General features: G+C 47.2%; 1 protein-coding gene across 1 annotated transcript in view; it reads left to right on the top strand.

The window, feature by feature from the left end:
* The first annotated feature begins 4,971 nt into the window (after nucleotides 1–4,971).
* The window catches only part of LOC140738047 (zinc-binding protein A33-like), a 34,796-nt gene continuing 19,988 nt past the window's right edge, over nucleotides 4,972–19,779 (top strand). Inside the window, exon 1 of the mRNA XM_073065044.1 lies at nucleotides 4,972–5,392. Coding sequence (XP_072921145.1) covers nucleotides 4,994–5,392 — 399 coding nt within the window. The 5' untranslated portion in view covers nucleotides 4,972–4,993. The remainder of the gene's footprint in view (nucleotides 5,393–19,779) is intronic.

Below are 19,779 nucleotides of genomic sequence, written 5' to 3'. Positions count from 1 at the left end.
TCTATCTCGCCTGAACTCTCTGCCTTGCCTGAAGAGAATCAACCCATCCCCATTCTTACTCCTTTACATGTGCTTCTGGTTGCTCTAATGCTTCCATTTAAGATCCATAGAGGAAGGCAGGAGAGCCTGGGTAACAGAGGAGCAGAGGCCTATGTGACTATCAGAGCTCTCCCGACAGGCATTTAGCTTCACAGGCCTGTGCTATTGGCTCCATACATTGACAGCTCCTTTTGCAAGTGGAAATTCTCTCAGTTCAAAATATTGTTTCCCACAAGTGAATTTCCACCAAATGTCTTGGTTTGAAATGTTACTTCTTATTTCAAAATATCATAAGATTTGTGAAATACAGAACCTTCAAGCCAATGAAGCCTGAAGGCACACACTCAACAATCCAGGAACAGCTTCTTTCCCCTCTACCATCCGACTTCTGAATGGACACTGAACCCATGAACACTACCTCACTACTTCTTTTTTCTCTTTTTGCACGACTTAGTTAATTTAACTTTTTAATATACGAGGGGTGATTGATAAATTTGTGGCCTAAGGTAGAAGGAGTCAATTTTAGAAAACCTAGTACATTTATTTTTCAACATAGTCTGCACCTACACTTACACATTTAGTCTAGCAGTCGTGGAGCATACGGATCTTTGACCTCCAGAAAGTGTCCACAGATGGGTGATTGATAAGTTCCTGGGCTAAGGTAGAAGGAGATGAGTTATACAGCTCTTGTTACGTGCACATGCAGTTCAATTCCTTGAGTGATTATGCAAAAATTTTGAAGTTAATAACTCATCTCCTTCTACCTTAGGCCACAAACTTATCAATCACCCCCTGATGCGTTATTAACTTGAAACTTTCTGCATAATCACTTAAGGAGTTGAACTGCCTGCGCGTGTAACGAGAGCTGTATAACTCATCTCCTTCTACCTTACGCCATGAACTTATCAATCACCCCTCGTATATACTTACATTCATTTACAAATATTATTATTATGAATTGGAATCTACTGCTGCTTCATAACAACAAGCTTCATGACACCAGTTTCTTCAGTGCCTTTCATTGGATGTATTTACCGCAGAGGCTGAAAGGTTTGTTGATTAGTAAGGGCATCAAATGTTACGGGGAGAAGGCAGGAGAATAGAGTTGAGAGGGACAATCGATCAGCCATGATGGAATGGCAGAGCAGACAGTGAGCCGAATTCTGCTCCTATGTCCTCCCACATCCCAATGATTCAAAGGATTCAGAGTAGGCTTAGGTTCATCCAAACCTGCTCTTGGTTTAGGTGGACTCTCGAGGTTCCATTTTACTACATTAAAAACAAAGAAAACCTACAGAATACAGGCCCTTTGGCCCACAAAGTTGTGCCGAACATGACCCTACCTTAGAAATTACTAGGCTTACCCATAGCCCTCTATTTTTCTAAGCTCCATGTACCTATCCAAACGTCTCTTAAAAGACCCTATTGTGTCCACCTCCACCACCGTTGCCGGCAGCCCATTCCACGCACTCACCACTCTGACATCTAACCCTTGACATCTCCTCTGTACCTACTCCCCAGCCCCTTAAACCTGTGTCCTCTTCTGGCAACCATTTCAGCCCTGGGAAAAAGCCTCTGACTATCCACACGATCAACGCCTCTCATCATCTTATACACCTCTGTCAGGTCACCTCTCATCCTCCGTAGCTCCAAGGAGAAAAGACCAAGTTCACTCAACCTATTCTCATAAGGCATGCTCCCCAATTCAGGCAACATCTTTGTAACTCTCTTCTGCACCCTTTCTATGGCTTCCACGTCCTTCCTGTAGTGAGGCGACCAGAACTGAGTACAGTACTCCAAGTGGGGTCTGACCAGAGTCCTATATAGCTGCAACATTACCTCGCGGCTCTTAAATTCAATCCCATGATTGATGAAGGCCAATACACCGTACGCCTTCCTAGCCACAGAGTCAACCTGCGCAGCTGCTTTGAGTGTCCTATGGACTCGGACCCCAAGATCCCTCTGATCCTCCACACTGCCAAGAGTCTTACCATCGTCCTGGATCATCCTGGGACCTATGCTCGGATGCTGTTTGTGGATTTCAGTTCGGCGTTTAACACCATCGTCCCTCATACCCTCTGCTCCAAATTGTCTCACCTTACTGTGCCACCTGACCTCTGCGATTGGATTTACAGCTTCCTGACCAACAGAAATCAGCAGGTAAGGATGGGACAGGTCACCTCGGATATTCGAATCACCAACACCGGCGCCCCCCAGGGGTGTGTCCTCTCTCCACTGCTGTTCTCCCTCTACACCAATGACTGCACCTCCTCCAACCCCTATGTGAATCTTTTGAAGTTTGCAGACGACACTACCGTCATCGGACTCATCCAGAATAGTGATGAGTCTGTATATCGACAGCAGGTGGACCAACTGGCGCTCTGGTGCAGTCGGAACAATCTGGAGCTGAACACGCTCAAGACAAAGGAGATGATAGTGGATTTCAGGAGACATCCCCCTGCTATGTCTCCCCTCACAGTCCTCAGCAGCCCTGTGTCCACCGTGGAGAACCTCAGGTTCCAGGGAACCACCATCTCTCAGGATCTGAAGTGGGAGCAGAACATCAGCTCCATCCTGAAGAAGGCCCAGCAGCGGATGTATTTCCTGCGGCTCTTGAGGAAATACGGTCTGCCTCAGGAATTGCTGCTGCAGTTCTACACTGCAGTCATTGAGTCTGTCCTGTGCACCTCCATCATTGTGTGGTTTGGAGCCGCCACCAAGCAGGGTAGAACCAGACTACAGCGCACAGTGAGGACTGCCGAGCGCATCATTGGAGTCTCCCTGCCCTCTATTGTGGACCTGTACTCTTCCAGGTTGAAGAAGAGGGCGGGGAACATCATAAAGGACTCCTCCCATCCTGCGCACGGACTGTTTGATCTGCTTCCGTCTGGTAGGCGCTTCAGATCCCTCCAGACTAAGACTAATAGGCACTGGAGAAGTTTTTTCCCTACTGCGGTCACTTTGCTGAACAGTTAACTGCCGGTTAACTGTCGGCTAACAATTACTTGGATTGCACTACCTGTATGTATAATCTATATTTTCATTTATATTTATCATTATTATTGTTATGAGCAGAGAGACAACATCTGCCGGAAGTAAATTCCTTGTATGTGCATAGGTACTTGGCGATTAAAGTCTGATTCTGATTCTGATTCTGATAAATCCTATATTCTGCCATCGTATTTGACCTACCAAAATGAACCACTTCACACTTATCTGGGTTGAACGCCATCTGCCACTTCTCAGCCCAGTTTTGCATCCTATTGTAAGCATTACGTTAACCCATTACCTTCCGTATCCAGGATGCACACCAGCCCCTGAGGACCCCCTGGTCCTTGAAGACCTCCAATGTACCAACAGACACTGTGCTCTCTCACTCTCTCCAGAGACACTGGGGCATGGACATATCTTAGGAGATGACGAGAAATGAGACAAGGTCTCTGTTGGTCATGGTCAACCGTGGATGTGGCATCTTAGCTGTCGAGATACGTAAGCCAGGGCAGTACAATGTGGAGGGCAAGCTGTTGCCCGTGTAGCAAGCTCCCCCTCTCCACACATCTGATGAACCCAATGGAACAGCAGAGAACGATACAGTTTGGCTCCAGCAGCATCACGGGAGTTGTCAGTCAGCATAGAGCTCAGCATAGGACTGCCTTAGGGACTCCAGCTCCAGATTATTCCCTGGGTTTACTCCCAAAGCCTTCCCCATAAGTGGGTGTGGCCACAAGGCAGCGGAGGTTTGAGATCCGAGTTTTCCTTCTCCTGGGTGAACTGCCAACCACAGCTAACAAGCCCCATCTGCCCGAAGCCACTGGCTTTAAGACGCCAGTAGCCCATCTTTACCCCTTCTCCTGTCAGTAGAAATGGCTCCACCGTCTAAGTAGCTAAGCCACATGTGAAGGTGAGGAGCTGGACATGGTTGTCAGAGGCTATTGGGTCGTACACCAGTGGGATCATTTAATAGGCAGTGGGAGCTTGTCCCCGGCTACAATAACCTTGAGGAGCCATATATCCAAGGAAGAGAGGCAGGAAGTGCAGTCCCTATTCCGGGAGAGTGTGGTGGGACAGTGTAGAAGGACCTTCGCTCTTTGTTCAGCCTGTGCTGTAAATGCTCTGAGAGTCGGTGATGAGGCAGTGTGAAAGGAACTTCAGTCTGTGTCTAACTCATGCCTCACCCTGCCCCAGGCGAGTGTAATGGGCCTGTATAGAGCAGGGGTTGCCAAACCGTGGTCCATGGACCCCTTGGTTAATGGTAAAGGCTCCAAGGCATAAAAAAAGTGGTTGTGAACCCCTGGTGTAGAGGGAATTTATGACCATGTGAGTTTCCCCTGAGTGTTCCGGTTTCCTCCCACATCCCAAAGATGTACAGCCAGGAGACAGCGAGTTGTGGGCAGGCTACATCGGCGTCAGAAACAGGATGGCACTCGAGGGCCACCGGTAAATCCTCACTGATTTGACTTGACGCAAACAATGTATTTCGCTGTATGCTACAATGTGAAAAATAAAGTTAATCTTATCTTCTTGTATCTTACCATATACTGTTCTTTATTTCTAAACCATGTTGTCTCTATCCAGGGAGAGTGTGACAGGAAAGTGCAGAAGGAACTGCACTCTGAGTTTAACCCATTCCTTTCCCTGCCCTGGGAGTGTGTGACGGGACAGCCTGGGGTGAGCTTCACTCTGCATCTAACCGGTGCTGTCCCTGCCCTGGGAGTGTGTGATGGGATAGTGTTGAAGGATCCTTCTTGTGCTGGGTGTTTTGGCCAGATGGGCATTTTGTTCCCCTGCTTACTGCCCTCAGCTGAAACACTTGCTAATTCATTGGCTCAGAGGGTTCCCTTTGTGGGCTGTATCGCTGACCGCCGCGTAGAACTGTAACACTGAAAGCAGGAAGTGAAGCATCTAAAAATACAGTCCTGGATGAGTGCAGTGTGGTGCAGTTGAACTGAGGCGAATGGCTGAGAGACTGACTGAGAGCTTGTGCTGTGGCGTCTGCACGCAGACCTACACTGAGCCCGTGACCCTGGACTGCGGACACAACTTCTGCAGACCCTGCGTCTTGGGGCTGTGGGCCGGGCAGGAGGGCACCGTGCCGTGCCCTCAGTGCGGCCAGACATTCCCCAGGAGGGAGCTGAAGACCAACCAGCTGCTGGCCACCTTGGTGACCAGCCTGGGCGTCCTGCGACTGGACCCCGAACCTGCGCTGACCGGGCAGAGGTGCCCTTCCCACTGGGCACAGCTGATGCTCTTCTGCCCCAAGGATCTTGCGCTGGTGTGCCCCAGCTGCCTGGCACAGGAACCGGATGGAAGGAAATCCTTAATGCCTCCAGAGGAAGCCTACACATTCTGCCAGGTAAGGAGACTTGGATCTCAGAGGTAACTTGCCAAAGCTTTGGGGTATCTCCACCACCAGGAGCTTGTGATTTTGTGTGTTATCAGGGACGTGGGGTCATTGGCAAGACTAACATTTGATCCACGTCCCTGACTGTGCCTGAGAAGGTGGGGGGAGCGGGGTAATATAAAGGGACTGATCGGACTTCGCAAACCGCCGCAGCCCTCTAGCGAAGGGGCTGCCACTGTACCGTTCGGGAGGGAGATCCAGACCTGAGAGCCCAGTGTTGCTGATCTATTCCCGAAGCGGTGCGGTATGTGATTTGATGAAGTGCAGATGGTGGTGTACCCACTGTGGCTGCTGCCATGGAGACAGGGGTGTGGGGCTTGCTGTCTGTTACCACTGAACTGCTGGAAAGTGCCCACGTTTGCCAATGACACAAAAGGAGGTGAGAGGGCACGCAGAGCTGAGGACATTTGGACTCTGCATCAGGGTACAGATGGGGTTGAGAGAGCAGATGGGGAAAGACCGGGGCCCTGCCCTTTGACAAGAGGAATCCATATTCATATTGGGATCTTATTCATCATAGAAACAAACAGAGAAGTGGTGCCGTTTGCACGAAGAACCAACTCAACCTAAAGCTGTGCCAGGGAAAAGCTCACAAGTGTCGCCACACACTCGGGCACCAACAGAGCATTGAAACCTGAGGCATTCGGATGGAATGGCTTTTAAAATTAAGAGTCGATGGGGGGCATGCCTAATTTCTCTAGCCTCATGAGGAAGTATAGGATGGTGAGTTTGCTTGGCTATGACGCCTACGTGGTTGGACCAGGACAGGCTATTGGAAGGTGAAGCTCTCAGTCCCCTCAACCTCAGCATTGTCGATGTAGACAGGAGCTCGAGCACACTCTAAAATCAATGGCCAGCTCTTCTTCAATCCTGCTTGCCTTGATAGAAGCAGAACAGAGTGCTCAGCATGAGAACAGGCGAGAATGTGAGAGCCACTGCCTCTTAGAAAGCAAACAAGGAGGCTGAATTTTAGAAGAGAGATCTTATCCGCGTAGGTTCAGCCTTGACCACCATGTGACGTCAGTAGTGAGCAGGGTGTAGGTTGATCAGCCACTGCTAATCATGGGAGGGAGGAGAATCAGGGTGACGGTTGGGTGGGGCACCTTTAGGGGAAGTATGTTGCAGGGGTGGTTGGAATTGCCCTTCTGGGAGCTGGCAAGGACAGGATGGGGTGAATGGCCTCTTGCTTCAGAGCAGGTGCATGAGACAGTGAGGAATGGGAGGAGAGATCAGTGGGACTGGGCAACGTGCAAGACTTGAGGCAGCTGGAGGGAAGGCAAGAAACCAGGACTGGTCTGCTGTGGTGGAACTGGAAGACCAACAGGAAATACATGACAAGCAATGCCTAGCACAGGAAATCCTTCAACTCATGACTATATTTTACCATTGAGGAGTTATTGAAAAGGCGATGCCTCAAGAAGATTAAGGACCCCACCATTCAGGGCATGCCCTTCTCTCACTGCTACCATCAGGGAGGAGATACAGGAGTTTGAAGACACACACTCAACTTTTTAGGAACAGCTTCTCTCCCTCTGCTATCAGACTTCCGAACGTCTGTCAACCCGTGAACACTACGTTATTGTTTTGCAAATCACAAACACAAGAGATTCTGCAGATGCTGGAAATCACACTTTCTGCACTACTTTTTAAAAAAATATTTCTTATTGTAACTTTAGGCACTCAGAATGCTGGAAGAAGCAGCTGGTCAGGCAGTGTCAATGCAAAGGAACAAAGAGTCAACGTTTTGGGCCGAGGCTGTTCATCAGGACTCCTGCCTCAAGAGTTTCAGACCAGAACAACGACTCTCTATTCCTTTCCATTGACGTGTTATCAGGGATGTGGGGTCATTGGCAAGACTAGTATTTGATCCACGTCACTGACTGTGCCTGAGAAGGTGGGGGGATAAAAAGGGACTGATTGGACTTCGCAAACCGCCGCAGCCCTCTAGCGAAGGGGCTGCCACTGTACCGTTCGGGAGGGAGATCCAGACCTGAGAACCCAGTGTTGCTGATCTATTCCCGAAGCGGTGCGGTATGTGATTTGATGAAGTGCAGATGGTGGTGTACCCACTGTGGCTGCTGCCATGGAGACAGGGGTGTGGGGCTTGCTGTCTGTTACCACTGACCTGCGGTAAAGTGCCCACGTTTGCCAACGACACGAAAAGAGGTGAGAGGGCACGCAGAGCTGAGGACATTTGGACTCTGCATCAGGGTACAGATGGGGTTGAGAGAGCAGATGGGGAAAGACCGGGGCCCTGCCCTTTGACAAGAGGAATCCATATTCATATTGGGATCTTATTCATCATAGAAACAAACAGAGAAGTGGTGCCGTTTGCACGAAGAACCAACACAATCTAAAGCTGTGCTAGGGAAAAGCTCACAAGTGTGGCCACACACTCGGGCACCAACAGAGCATAGAAACCTGAGGCATTCGGATGGAATGGCTTTTAAAATTAAGAGTCGATGGGGGGCATGCCTAATTTCTCTAACCACATGAGGAAGTATACCCACAATGTTCAGCAGAACAGCAGCAACACACTCGGGCACCAACAGAGCATACCCACAATGTTCAGCAGAACAGCAGCAACAAAGGAAGCCCATTTCCTCCCTCCCATCCACCCAGTGTCCTCAAACCCCAAGACAGACCACCTGTGGGTCTCCAGCCTCTGTTCTGCTCATGGTCACATGGGTATCTAAAGGCAGCTTATTTCTAAAAGGAGAGATTATTGCAAATACATGAAGTGCAGAGGGATCCGGGTGATTGTGTACACAGGTTGAAAAGAGGTGTGGTCAGAAGGGCTGATGGCACATTGGTCTATATTGCAGGGGGGGTTGGCGGTTAGAGATAGGTTTTAACAGGGCATCGGTGAGGCTACAGCTGGAGTACTGTGCACAGTTTCAGTCCCCTTATTTAAGCAGTTGTGGGAGACTGTCCAAAAGAGTTTCAGTCCACTGATTCCTGGGGTGAGAGAATTGCCCTGTCACTAGTGGCCAACAATATCAGACCTGTATTCTTTGGAGCTTTATCAGATGAAGAGCGAACTTATTCAATTGCATAATATCCAAATGGAGTTTGAGAAGGAAGGAGGCTGGATGTGTCCACGCTGGAAGCGGTTCAAATGGGGTTGGGGGGCTGGGAAATAAGGTTCGGGGATTTTCATTTAAAGCTGAGGTGAAGGTAGTGAATCTCTGGAGCTGTCTGCCCCAGTGGCGTGTGGAAGGTAAACCTTTGTGAGAGTTTAAGAAGAAAAGAGATGAGTATTGGAAAGATCAGGGAATTGTGAGCTAAGGAGAAATGGCACAAAGGAGATGAGGAAGAGGCAGGTGAACGAAGATAATTTTGCTACATTACTTGGAATTGATATTGGTTTATTATTGCCACATGGGAATCATGTTTAATATCACTGTTGGTGAAATTCGTTAACTTTGTGGCAACAATACCATGTGATACAAACATAGAAAAACAGCGTAATTACAGTAAGTATATGTATATTGAAGAGTTAAATTAAATAAGTAGTGCGAAAATGGAAATGGAAGTGAGCAAACACGAGGAAATCTGCAGATGCTGGAAATTCAAACAACAACACACACAAAATGCTTCATCAGGACTGACGAAGGGTCTCGGCCCGAAACGTTGACAGCGCTTCTCCCTATAGATGCTGCCTGGCCTGCTGTGTTCCACCAGCTTTTTGTGTGTGTTGCGTTATGGAAGTGAGTAGTGAGGTAGTGTTCGTGGTTTCAGTGTTCATTTAGAAAACAGATGGCAGCGGGGAAGGAACTGTTCCTGAATAGCTGAGTGTGTGCCTTCAGGCTTCATAGCCTCCTTCCTGACAGTAACGATGAGAAGAGGCCATGTCCTGGGTGGTGAATTGAACTGAATTGATTGTGAGGGGACACGTGCACAGAGAGACAGTGAAAAACTTGTCTTGCGTACTGCTCATACCGATCAGATCATTACACGGCGTATTGAGATAGTACAAGCTAAAACAATAGCGGAATGCAGAATAAAGTGTAACAGTGACAGCGGAAATGCAATCCAGGTAGACAATAAGGTGCAAGGTAGATTGTGAGGTCAAGACTCCAACCTATCGTACTAGGGAAATATTTAATAGTCTTTTAAGAGTGGGAAGAAGTTGTCCTTAGGCATGGTGGTATGTGCTTTCATGCTTTTGTGTTTTCTGCCCAGTGGAAGAGGAGAAAAGTGAAAATGTTGGTGAGGCCCTTGACTACGCTAGCCACCTTACCAAGGCAGTGAGAAGTATAGACAGAGTCCATGGAGAGGAGGCTGATTTCTGAGGCTGATTTTTGTTTAGAGCTGTGTCTACAACTCTCAACAGATTCTTGAAGTCGTGTACAAAGCAGTTGCTATACCAAACCTGATGCGTTCAAATGGAATGGTTTTTACTGTGAGTCAATTAAAATTAAGAGTCAATGGGGGGCATGCCTAATTTCTCTAGCCTCATGAGGAAGTATAGGATGGTGAGTTTCCTTGGCTGTGACGCCTACATGGTTGGACCAGGACAGGCTATTGGAAGGTGAAGCTCTCAGTCCCCTCAACCTCAGCATTGTCGATGTAGACAGGAGCTCGAGCACACTCTAAAATCAATGGCCAGCTCTTCTTCAATCCTGCTTGCCTTGATAGAAGCAGAACAGAATGCTCAGCATGAGAACAGGCGAGAATGTGAGAGCCACTGCCTCTTAGAAAGCAAACAAGGAGGCTGAATTTTAGAAGAGAGATCTTATCCGCGTAGGTTCAGCCTTGACCACCATGTGACGTCAGTAGTGAGCAGGGTGTAGGTTGATCAGCCACTGCTAATCATGGGAGAGAGGAGAATCAGGGTGACGGTTGGGTGGGGCACCTTTAGGGGAAGTATGTTGCAGGGGTGGTTGGAATTGCCCTTCTGGGAGCTGGCAAGGACAGGATGGGGTGAATGGCCTCTTGCTTCAGAGCAGGTGCATGAGACAGTGAGGAATGGGAGGAGAGATCCGTGGGACTGGGCAACGTGCAAGACTTGAGGCAGCTGGAGGGAAGGCAAGAAACCAGGACTGGTCTGCTGTGGTGGAACTGGAAGACCAACAGGAAATACATGACAAGCAATGCCTAGCACAGGAAATCCTTCAACTCATGACTATATTTTACCATTGAGGAGTTATTGAAAAGGCGATGCCTCAAGAAGATTAAGGACCCCACCATTCTGGGCATGCCCTTCTCTCACTGCTACCATCAGGGAGGAGATACAGGAGTTTGAAGACACACACTCAACTTTTTAGGAACAGCTTCTCTCCCTCTGCTATCAGATTTCCGAACGTCTGTCAACCCGTGAACACTACGTTATTGTTTTGCAAATCACAAACACAAGAGATTCTGCAGATGCTGGAAATCACACTTTCTGCACTACTTTTTAAAAAAATATTTCTTATTGTAACTTTAGGCACTCAGAATGCTGGAAGAAGCAGCTGGTCAGGCAGTGTCAATGCAAAGGAACAAAGAGTCAATGCTTTGGGCCGAGGCCCTTCATCAGGACTCCTGCCTCAAGAATTTCTGACCAGAACAACGACTCTCTATTCCTTTCCATTGATATTGCCTCACCTGCAGAGTTTTTCCAGCATTCTGTGTGTGTTAATCGGTAGTTCCAGCATCTGCAGAATCTCTTGTGTTTATAGCAGTCTTTTTACGTCTCGCTCTGTACTGCTGCTGTAAATTTTCACGATATACTGTCTACCTGATTCTGATCTGTACCACAATTAGTCAAAGCTCCATAGGGGCACTGAACATGAAAGTGGCCCCTTTGGCCTATTGAGTCTTTGTTGAGCATTAAGCATCTGCTTTATGTTAATCCCATTTCATTCTCCCCAAATTCCCATTAACTGACCCCCAAACTAGCTAGATGCCAGGGGACAATTTACAGCGGCCAATCAACCTACTGACTCACATCTCAGAGGAAACCGGAGTAACTGGGGGAAATCCAGGTGGTCACAGGGAGAACGTGCAGGCTTCACATCCAGGGGTTGGGATCGAACCAGCGTTGCCAGGACCCTGAGGCACTGGCTCCACCAATTGTACCACCCTGCTTGCCAAGCAAGAGGCCCTGCTCCCTGTGACAGTGTAGCCTGGTATGTAACACCCTCACTGAGTCGTGGACCCCATTCCTCAATTCACAGGCTGGGTCAGGTACCAGCACAGTGTCTAGGGAGTCCTGTGCCTACACCTGGGCTAACTGCCCCTCGGACTCAGTCTGCGAGTGGAGCGAGGTTTCCTCTTGCCAATTGTGGCTCACTCATCTCATCACGTCAACCAGCATTCTCTTTATGGACGCTGTCTCAATGCTTCTTGATGCCTCAGTGAAGAGGCCAGCCTATTCAAATACCCCATCCACCATGGACATACCCCCTTTCTCCCATCGGCAGAAGTTTGAAAGCTTGTTCTACCTCAACGCACAGTGTAATGATTTGATCTATATGAACAGAATGCATGATGAGTTTTTCTCTGTATCTTGGTATGTGTGACAATAGTAACCCGATACTACTACCACCAATACTACTGCCCAGTGCCCAGCAGGTGGGGTAAGTTTTCCAGATGTGTTCCAGTGTCCAAAACTCAGACTCCAACTCACGTCCTCCGGCTGCGGACACTTCTGGTCGATATTACACAAGAGTATTGCATTCATTTCTGCTTGCCCCATTATAGAAACGGATTGTGGGCTTTGGAGAGGGTGCAGAAGAGATTTGCCAGGATGCTTCCTGGACAACAGGTTGGACAAAGTGTTGCTATTTTTCTCTGAAATGGGAATCAGGTTTCCCATTAACACTGACATGTCATGAGGTTTGTTGTTTTGCAGCTGCAGTACATGAAATACTGTAAGTTACATTAATAAATACAATGCAAAAACAGCAAAATTGTCAGGTGCTCTTCATGGGTTCATGAACTGTTCATAAATCTGATGGCAGAGCAGAAGAAGCTAAGCCTACAATGTTGAGTGTGTGCTTTCAGATTCCTGTACTTCCTTCTTGATAGTAAAATGAGAAGAAAGCATTTCGCAGGTGGTGAGTGACCTTAATGATGGACGTTGCTGTTTTGAGACATCGCCTTTTGAAGATGTCCTCGATAGCAGGGAGTGTCGTACTCACAATGGAGCTGGCTCAGTCTACAACTCTCTGCAGCTTTGAAGCCCGAGGGGAGAACCAGTTAGATGTGTATAAGATTATGTGAGGCTTTTATGGGGTCCAATGTCAAATTCTGGAGGCTAAGGGGGGAATAATTAAAGAAGTTATGCAGCACAAGTTTTCTTTGTATGCAACTTTATATCAATCAGGTTCGGGAGGATGCAGACTACTGCATTCAAACCTGGATGTTCTATGAAAGCTCGAATGAGGAAGCTTGGACTAGAGGTCACGAGAATAAGAAGATGTGGGACAAACTCGGGTTGCTTTCTCTGGTGTGCCAGTGGCTAAGGGGAGGCCCGATGGAGAACTATAAGATTATCAGAGGCATAGATAGAGTGGGCAGCCGGTATCCAAGGTCAACATGTCTAACACTACGGGACATGCGTTTAAGGCGAGTGTGCTAGATAGAGATATGTGGGACAAGGATTTTTATGTAGGGTGAGTGTTGCCTTGGACGTGCTGCCAGTGATGGTGGTGGAGGCAGATGCTACAGAGATATTTAAGGGGTCTTACAAAGATGCATGAATGTGCAAAAATGAAGGAATATGGACAGTATGTAGCCACAAGGGATTGGCTTAGTTTGGTGTCTAATTACTAATTTAATTAGTTCAGCTCATCACCATTCACTACAGAGCCTTTCCTGTGCTGTACAGTTCTATGTTCTAGATGGGACCACCATGCTTTCCGTCAGCTCCCCACACACTCGTTACAAAACACCGCCTGTTCTGTTAACAAGTTATTTAAACTCAATAACTACAATGTTCTTTTGTTACAAATCGAGCTTCACAATATCTGTGATAGCTTACAAATTTAGAACAAAGGCTTTTACATGGAGAAGAGCACAGCCCCTCCAGACACGTGGTCACAGACCTATCAAAGACTACTTCACTACGTCAAAAATAAATGAATATTTTTAATCCTGTGGTATTTCAGTTGAACATTAAGCCATACTTCTGCTCTTACTTTTGCAAATTGCCTTTCTTACAGGGCCCACACTGTAGACACTCAAACTCTGCTGAAACTTCAGATTGCATTCCACAGTAACACACACACACACAATGCTGAGAAACTCAGCAGGTTAGGTGGTGTCTATGGAGAGGAATAGTCAATGTTTCAGGCCGACGCTCTGCATCAGGACTGAAGACCCTCTGCGATCTTGGAATTTTCAGTCATGTGCTCCTTCGCCAATCACCTTCCAGCTTGAATTTTCACTGCCTCCCCCCCCCCCCCCCCCCCAATTCCGGCTTCTTCCTCTCTTCCAGTCTTTATGAAGGGTCTCGGCCTGGTCATAGATGCTACCTGACCTGCTGAGTCCCTCCGGCATTTTCTGTGTGTTATTCTGGATCTCCTGCTCTGCAGAAGCTGTTGTGTTTAAGCTTACAATCTCAGGTAGGACTGTGGAGTTGTGGAGTGATTACAACACCTACGACCGTCGTACCCACAGGGCGCTGGCTGGCTCCTTTCGCACAGCATCTCACCTGTTGTCTCCTGGCTCCTTGCAAACTTCTGAAAGAAGAGTACACTTAAGTTATGAGACCATTGACAGTAACACCAGTTCTTGCTGGTTTCCTAATTAACTAGGAACAGGCGCAGACGAGGAGCCGAGGCCTGGGGCAGATCACCCATTGAAATACAGAGAAGCGGGGACAAGCCTGAGGGACTGACTAGCCTTTTCTTGCACCTTGCATATTGGTTTGCCATTGCGAGTAGAATCAACGAGGTGAGAAAAATAAATATAGCAGCAGAGAAATAAATACTTGAAATGAAATCGCTGCAGTATACGGCAAGGGTTATTGTGGAGTACTTTTCATGAGCTCAGGATCTCAGAGCTCGTGATTTTTTTGTGTAGTCACCCTGTGATACAGTAGACACGGTAGGTATATCGTGCACCCTTGCACGATGCCTTTCTGATTTATGAAAGACTATTTGATGTAGCATTTTCCAGGAACACCTACCTTCCATAAATTAGGGAATCGCAGAAGGCCTATCGAGAATGCTGGAAGCACTCAGCAGCTCAGGAGTGTCTATGGTGAGGAAAACAGGATCCAGATCTCGCCAGCCTAATGGAGACTGTAATGCTATTAAAATGCTAGCAATCTTTTATCAGAGTTTGATTCCTGCCGCTGTCTGTATGCAGTCATGGGGAGTTTGTATGTTCTCCCCATGGCTGCAGGGGTTTCCTCCTGGTGCTCCAGCCTCCCTAACGTTTGGTTAGTGTTAGTGAGCTGCGGGCATGCTACGTTGGTGCCATTGAAGCTTGCAGGCTCACCCCAGTACAATACTCAGACTATGTTGGTCATTGACATAGAACAATGCATTTTACAGAATGTCTCAATGTACATCTAACACAGGGGTGGGCAAACTTTTTGACTTGTGGGCCACAAAGGGTTCTAAAATTTGACAGGGGGGCCGGACCAGGAGCAGATGGACGGAGTGTTTTGGTAATACACCTCATAAGAGAAAATAAAATATCATGGGATATGTAGAAAACATGTGCTTTAATTTCAATTGAAAATGAACAAATGCATTACAACAAAATATCTGTCTTTGAAGTCCCATGGTATTTAGCTATTTATTGAAATGACTTTTAAAACACTGAAAATTAAATGAATAAAATACAGCTTTTTTTAATAGTAACAGTTATTATTTTAAAGCACTGAAAATTCTGTTATCCTTCAAGATATTATCATCATCACTCTCCTCCTGACTGTCTTTATTTCAAAAACGGTAGGAGATGCAGGTCTACTTGTCCTGCTCCTTCTTATTCAATTGTCCCCTGTGTCAAAACTCAACAACGACCAGCGCAAGGACAGAACAGTGACAGCGCGCCAGTATGCGGAACGCGTTATTTGATCTGGAGCGCATTTTTTATTTTGAGAACGTACGTGCACCTGCGCACTACTCATGTCCATCACTTAACAGAAATGACAAGTAACATGTAAGGCTTATTGAAAAAAATATTTTCAAATGCATTTTTTACATAACACAACGAAGAAACTTATTTTTAATTTCAGTGGGAACAGTTTTGTTGATCTCCCTTTTTAGCCAGCGCATCAAAGTCTGGATTTAGTTTTGTTGTGGCGATTCTCAGGATGGATCTGAGGTGTTAACAAGGTTTATTAATATAATTTCATCAAGTTCTGCGGGCCGGATTAAAAGGCTTAACGGGCCGCATATGACCCGCGGGCCGTAGTTTGCCCATGCCTGATCTAACATGTAAAGCTCACCTTTGAATATTTAATCTTTTTGACCTTCTTCTCCATATAATAGTTGTAGCTCATTCTTGCCCGTGTTCAGACCTACAGATTTCAGAGCCCAGAGCTCTGACAGGGGTGAGGATGAATGTACAGGGAGTTTTTAAACCACATCCAAAAGGGGTGACTACAACATGGCCTCCCATTACACCGATTGCTTGACTTTTCTCTTGGCAGAAGTTCAAAGTAAATTTGTTAACATGGTGCACATCTGTCAGCTTGAGATTTGTTTCCTTGCAGTAATACTCTGTAAATCCAAGAACAATAAATAATCAGTGAAAGAACGCACCCAGCAGGGTGGAAGAACAACCAATGTGCAAAAGACAACAAACTGTGCGAATACAAAAGAGAGAAAATAATAATAATAAATAATTAAACAATAAACATGGAGCACATGAGATGAAGTTACTTCCCCCTTGCATCTTTTATCCTCTCCTGCCCTTCTCTCAAAGTGGAATATGTACAAGTACACACACGACGTTGATAAACTTGTCTTCATCGGCATCACAGACACATATAACTATCATTCCAAAGAAAAATGAATTAAACACAATTTTTAAAAGGAGGAACAAAACTAGAATTTTAAAAATCCCCATATTAGTGCAATGTGATCAAAGTCAGCGTGCTGCTAAATTATGGTGATTATGGTTTATTCAGTTGGTTCAAGAACCAAATTGATGAAGGTTCTGATCCTGCTGGTGACCCTGTTGGCACCATCCCTCTCCTCTCCGCCACTGCCCCCCCACCCCGCCAACAGAACGTTAATTCCACTCTCAACACTGCCCCAGTCCAGGAAAAGTAGACAGCTGTTGTGTGTCCTGCTGGGTGAATCAGACATTTGCTGATGTCAGTTGGAGGAAGCTTTTGGGTAGCATTTCCTGTTCTCAGTTCCTTTTCCAGCAGTTGTGGTTGCCAGAGATGGTTCAGATGGCGGGTGGATTCTGATCCCACTCTACACACACTGTATGTTGAGCAGTGTACCACAGGCTGAATTTCAAAAGTTTCAATAGGGACATTTAATGTCAGAGAAATATTTACAATATACTGTACATCCTGAAATGCTTTTTCTTCGCAACCATCCACGAAAACGGAGGAGTGCCCCCAGAGAACGAACGACAGTTAAATGTTAAAACCCCAGCTCCCCTTCCTTCCACATGTAAGTGGCAGCAAACAGCAATCCCCCCTCCCCCTGCCGGCAGAGAAACGAGCATTGGCACCCGCCACTGAGCACTCTAGCGTGAGCAAAGCAACAGCAAAGACACAGATTTGCAGTTACCCCAAAGACTACTTGTTCACCCAGCATTTGACATACCACAGGCTCTCTCGCTCTCTCCCCCTAATAAGGGATGAAAAGGTGCCTCTGTTTCACAGTGACAGGGGAGACAGAACAAACAACAGTCTGGTTTACGATGTTAAAAGTCCGTTGCGTCGCTTTTTTCGAGCTCTGTGCCCAAAGATCTCGGGTGTGTGGGCACAAAGCCAGAGATCTTCCTGCAGAGTCATCAACCTCCGATGCCCCCCCTCTCCAGAGCCACGGAATTTCAAAGGTGAGCAAAGCGCTTAGGCTGAGCCCTTGGTATGCTGAACAACGGCCATTTGTGAAATCCTGACAGCGGGTCCCATTCCCACAAAGGACCGTAGTCAGCGTGTAACTCCAGGTCAGGATCTCCAAAAAAACCCTGAAAGGGAAAAATAAAGATACTAAAAATGGAAATAGAGCTGTTTCCAAAGATGCAAAGGAGTGCCGTTAGGCGCCATTAATCCTCTGAAGCTCCTCCCTGAGGGTATTTTAGCAGGTGAGTGAATGGGGCATCGGGTAGTGTCACTGCCTCACGGTTCCAGTGATCCCATATCGATCCTGACCGCTGGCGCTTTCTGTGTGGAGTTTGCATGTTCTACCTGTGGCCACATGAGCTTTCCCCTGGGTGCTCCAGTTCCCTCCCACATCCTAAAGACATGCTGGTTGGTGAATTGAGGACACAAGAGATGCTGGAAATCTTGTGCAATGCACTCAAAATGCTGGAGCAACTCATTGAGTTGACTCCCAGTGACTGCTTATTCCCCTCTATAGTTGCTGCTTGACCCACTAGTTGCTGGGTTAATTGGTCACTGCAAGCTGCCGCTAGTTTGTGGGTGGGTGGAAGGGAAATCAGGGAACAGTTGATGGGGAAATAGCCTGGCAGGATATAAGTAGGGGAATGGGTTTTTCCCGAGATCCAGCATAGACTCAATGGGCCGAATGGTTTCCTTAGTAGTTGCAAAGGTTGTGTAAGTTGCTCCAAGGGTGTTGAGAGGATCAGGAACACTTACAGGAAGCTAAGGGGAGAATGCAACTGATAGGACTGATCAGAGTCAGCAGCGAGTCAATGGGCTGAATGGCCCCATTTGGGACAGTCTGCCTGCTGAACACCTCTCTCCCTGTGTTAGGACATGAAAGGACCTCCCGATTTTCAGAGCAGGGATCTCCCTGGACATTCATTCCAGCAACAGGTTAGGCTGCACCTGCAGTATTGCATTCAATTTTGGTCGCCCCATTACAGGGCGCATGTGGAGGCTTTGGAGAGGGTGCAGAGGAGATTTACCCGGATGCTGCCTGGATTGGATAGAATAAGGTACAAGAAGAGGTGGAACAAGCTTGTGCTGTTTTCTCTGGAGTGGTGGACACTGAGGGGGAATCCTGACCGGGGTTTATAAGATTTTGAGAAGCATAGATAGACAGTTGATAGCTATCCCCCAGCATCCAAATATCTAATACGAGAGGGCATTCATTTAAGGTGAGGGAGGGGGCACGTTCAAAGGAAATGTGCGGGACAAGTATTTTTTTACACAGGATAATGGTAGAAGCATATAAGCAAGAGGCACATGAATGTGCATTAGATGGAGTGATATGGACGTTGTGTGGGAGGAAGGGATTGGTCCAGTTAGGTAGTTAATAATTAGATTGCCACAATATCATGGGCCAGGCAGCTTATTCCTGTTCTAACCATTGCTCTCGGTTCTTACCAAACCGACCTTCCTGGAAAGAAGAGTCAGCTCTCACTCCTCCCTAACACAGGAGCCGCTGACCTCTTTCCAGCACTGGCCATGCTTTGGTCTGGAGATCCAGCTGGGTCCCCAGGAATCTCACTCTGTCTAGGCCAGCTTTCCTACAGCACCACTGACGACACTGTGATGGGCTAAGTTAGGGCCGTGGCGAAGTTTTAAAAACAAAATTCACAGAAAACCCGAGGATGGGAAATGAAAAACAGGCTTCTGATGAACGTTCACGTTCATTGCTTCTCTCTCTGCAGATGCTGACTGACCTCCTGAGTGATTAAGGTATCAACACAAGAAATTCTGTAGATGCTGGAAACCTAGAGCAACACACACAAAATCAGCAGGTCAGGCAGCATCTACGGAGAGGAATAAACACTCGACCCTTCCGTCTGAAACCCTTCATCAGGACACAAGATTATTTTCTTTATATTTTATCTAGAGATATGGCACTGTAATGGGTCCTCTGGCCCACCCAATTACACCCATGTCGCCGTTATCTGCTGAACTGTACTTCACTGTACTGCTAAACTCACTTTGCAGGGGAGGGAGGAAACACAGCAATGCCTAAAAGCTCAGAGATAAGCAGAGGATGTGACAAATATATCTGAAAAGAAATATCGCACAGAGGGGAAGGTGTGGAGGCAGTGTGGGGGAGAACAAAGTGCAGAGCTTGAGGTCAGTGCATATTCAGCCTGTTTCTTGCTGGGTGACACCACGATAAGGGCAAGAGGGTGCTTGGTAATCAGAGTAGATGCGTTGGGCTGTAGGGCCTCTCTAAGTCTAATGAGAGGCCATTTGGCCCGCAGTGGATGCCCCGGCTCAAATCCAATTGGCCCCACTGCCCTACAGTTCTGTTACTGCTAATTTTTCTGTAAGTTACCTACTC

This window comes from Hemitrygon akajei, chromosome 2 (genome assembly GCF_048418815.1).
Source record: "Hemitrygon akajei chromosome 2, sHemAka1.3, whole genome shotgun sequence".
Classification (NCBI taxonomy): Eukaryota; Metazoa; Chordata; class Chondrichthyes; order Myliobatiformes; family Dasyatidae; genus Hemitrygon; species Hemitrygon akajei.
The sequence above is the reverse complement of the archived record's forward strand: the minus strand, read 5'-3'. Positions and strand labels throughout refer to the sequence as shown.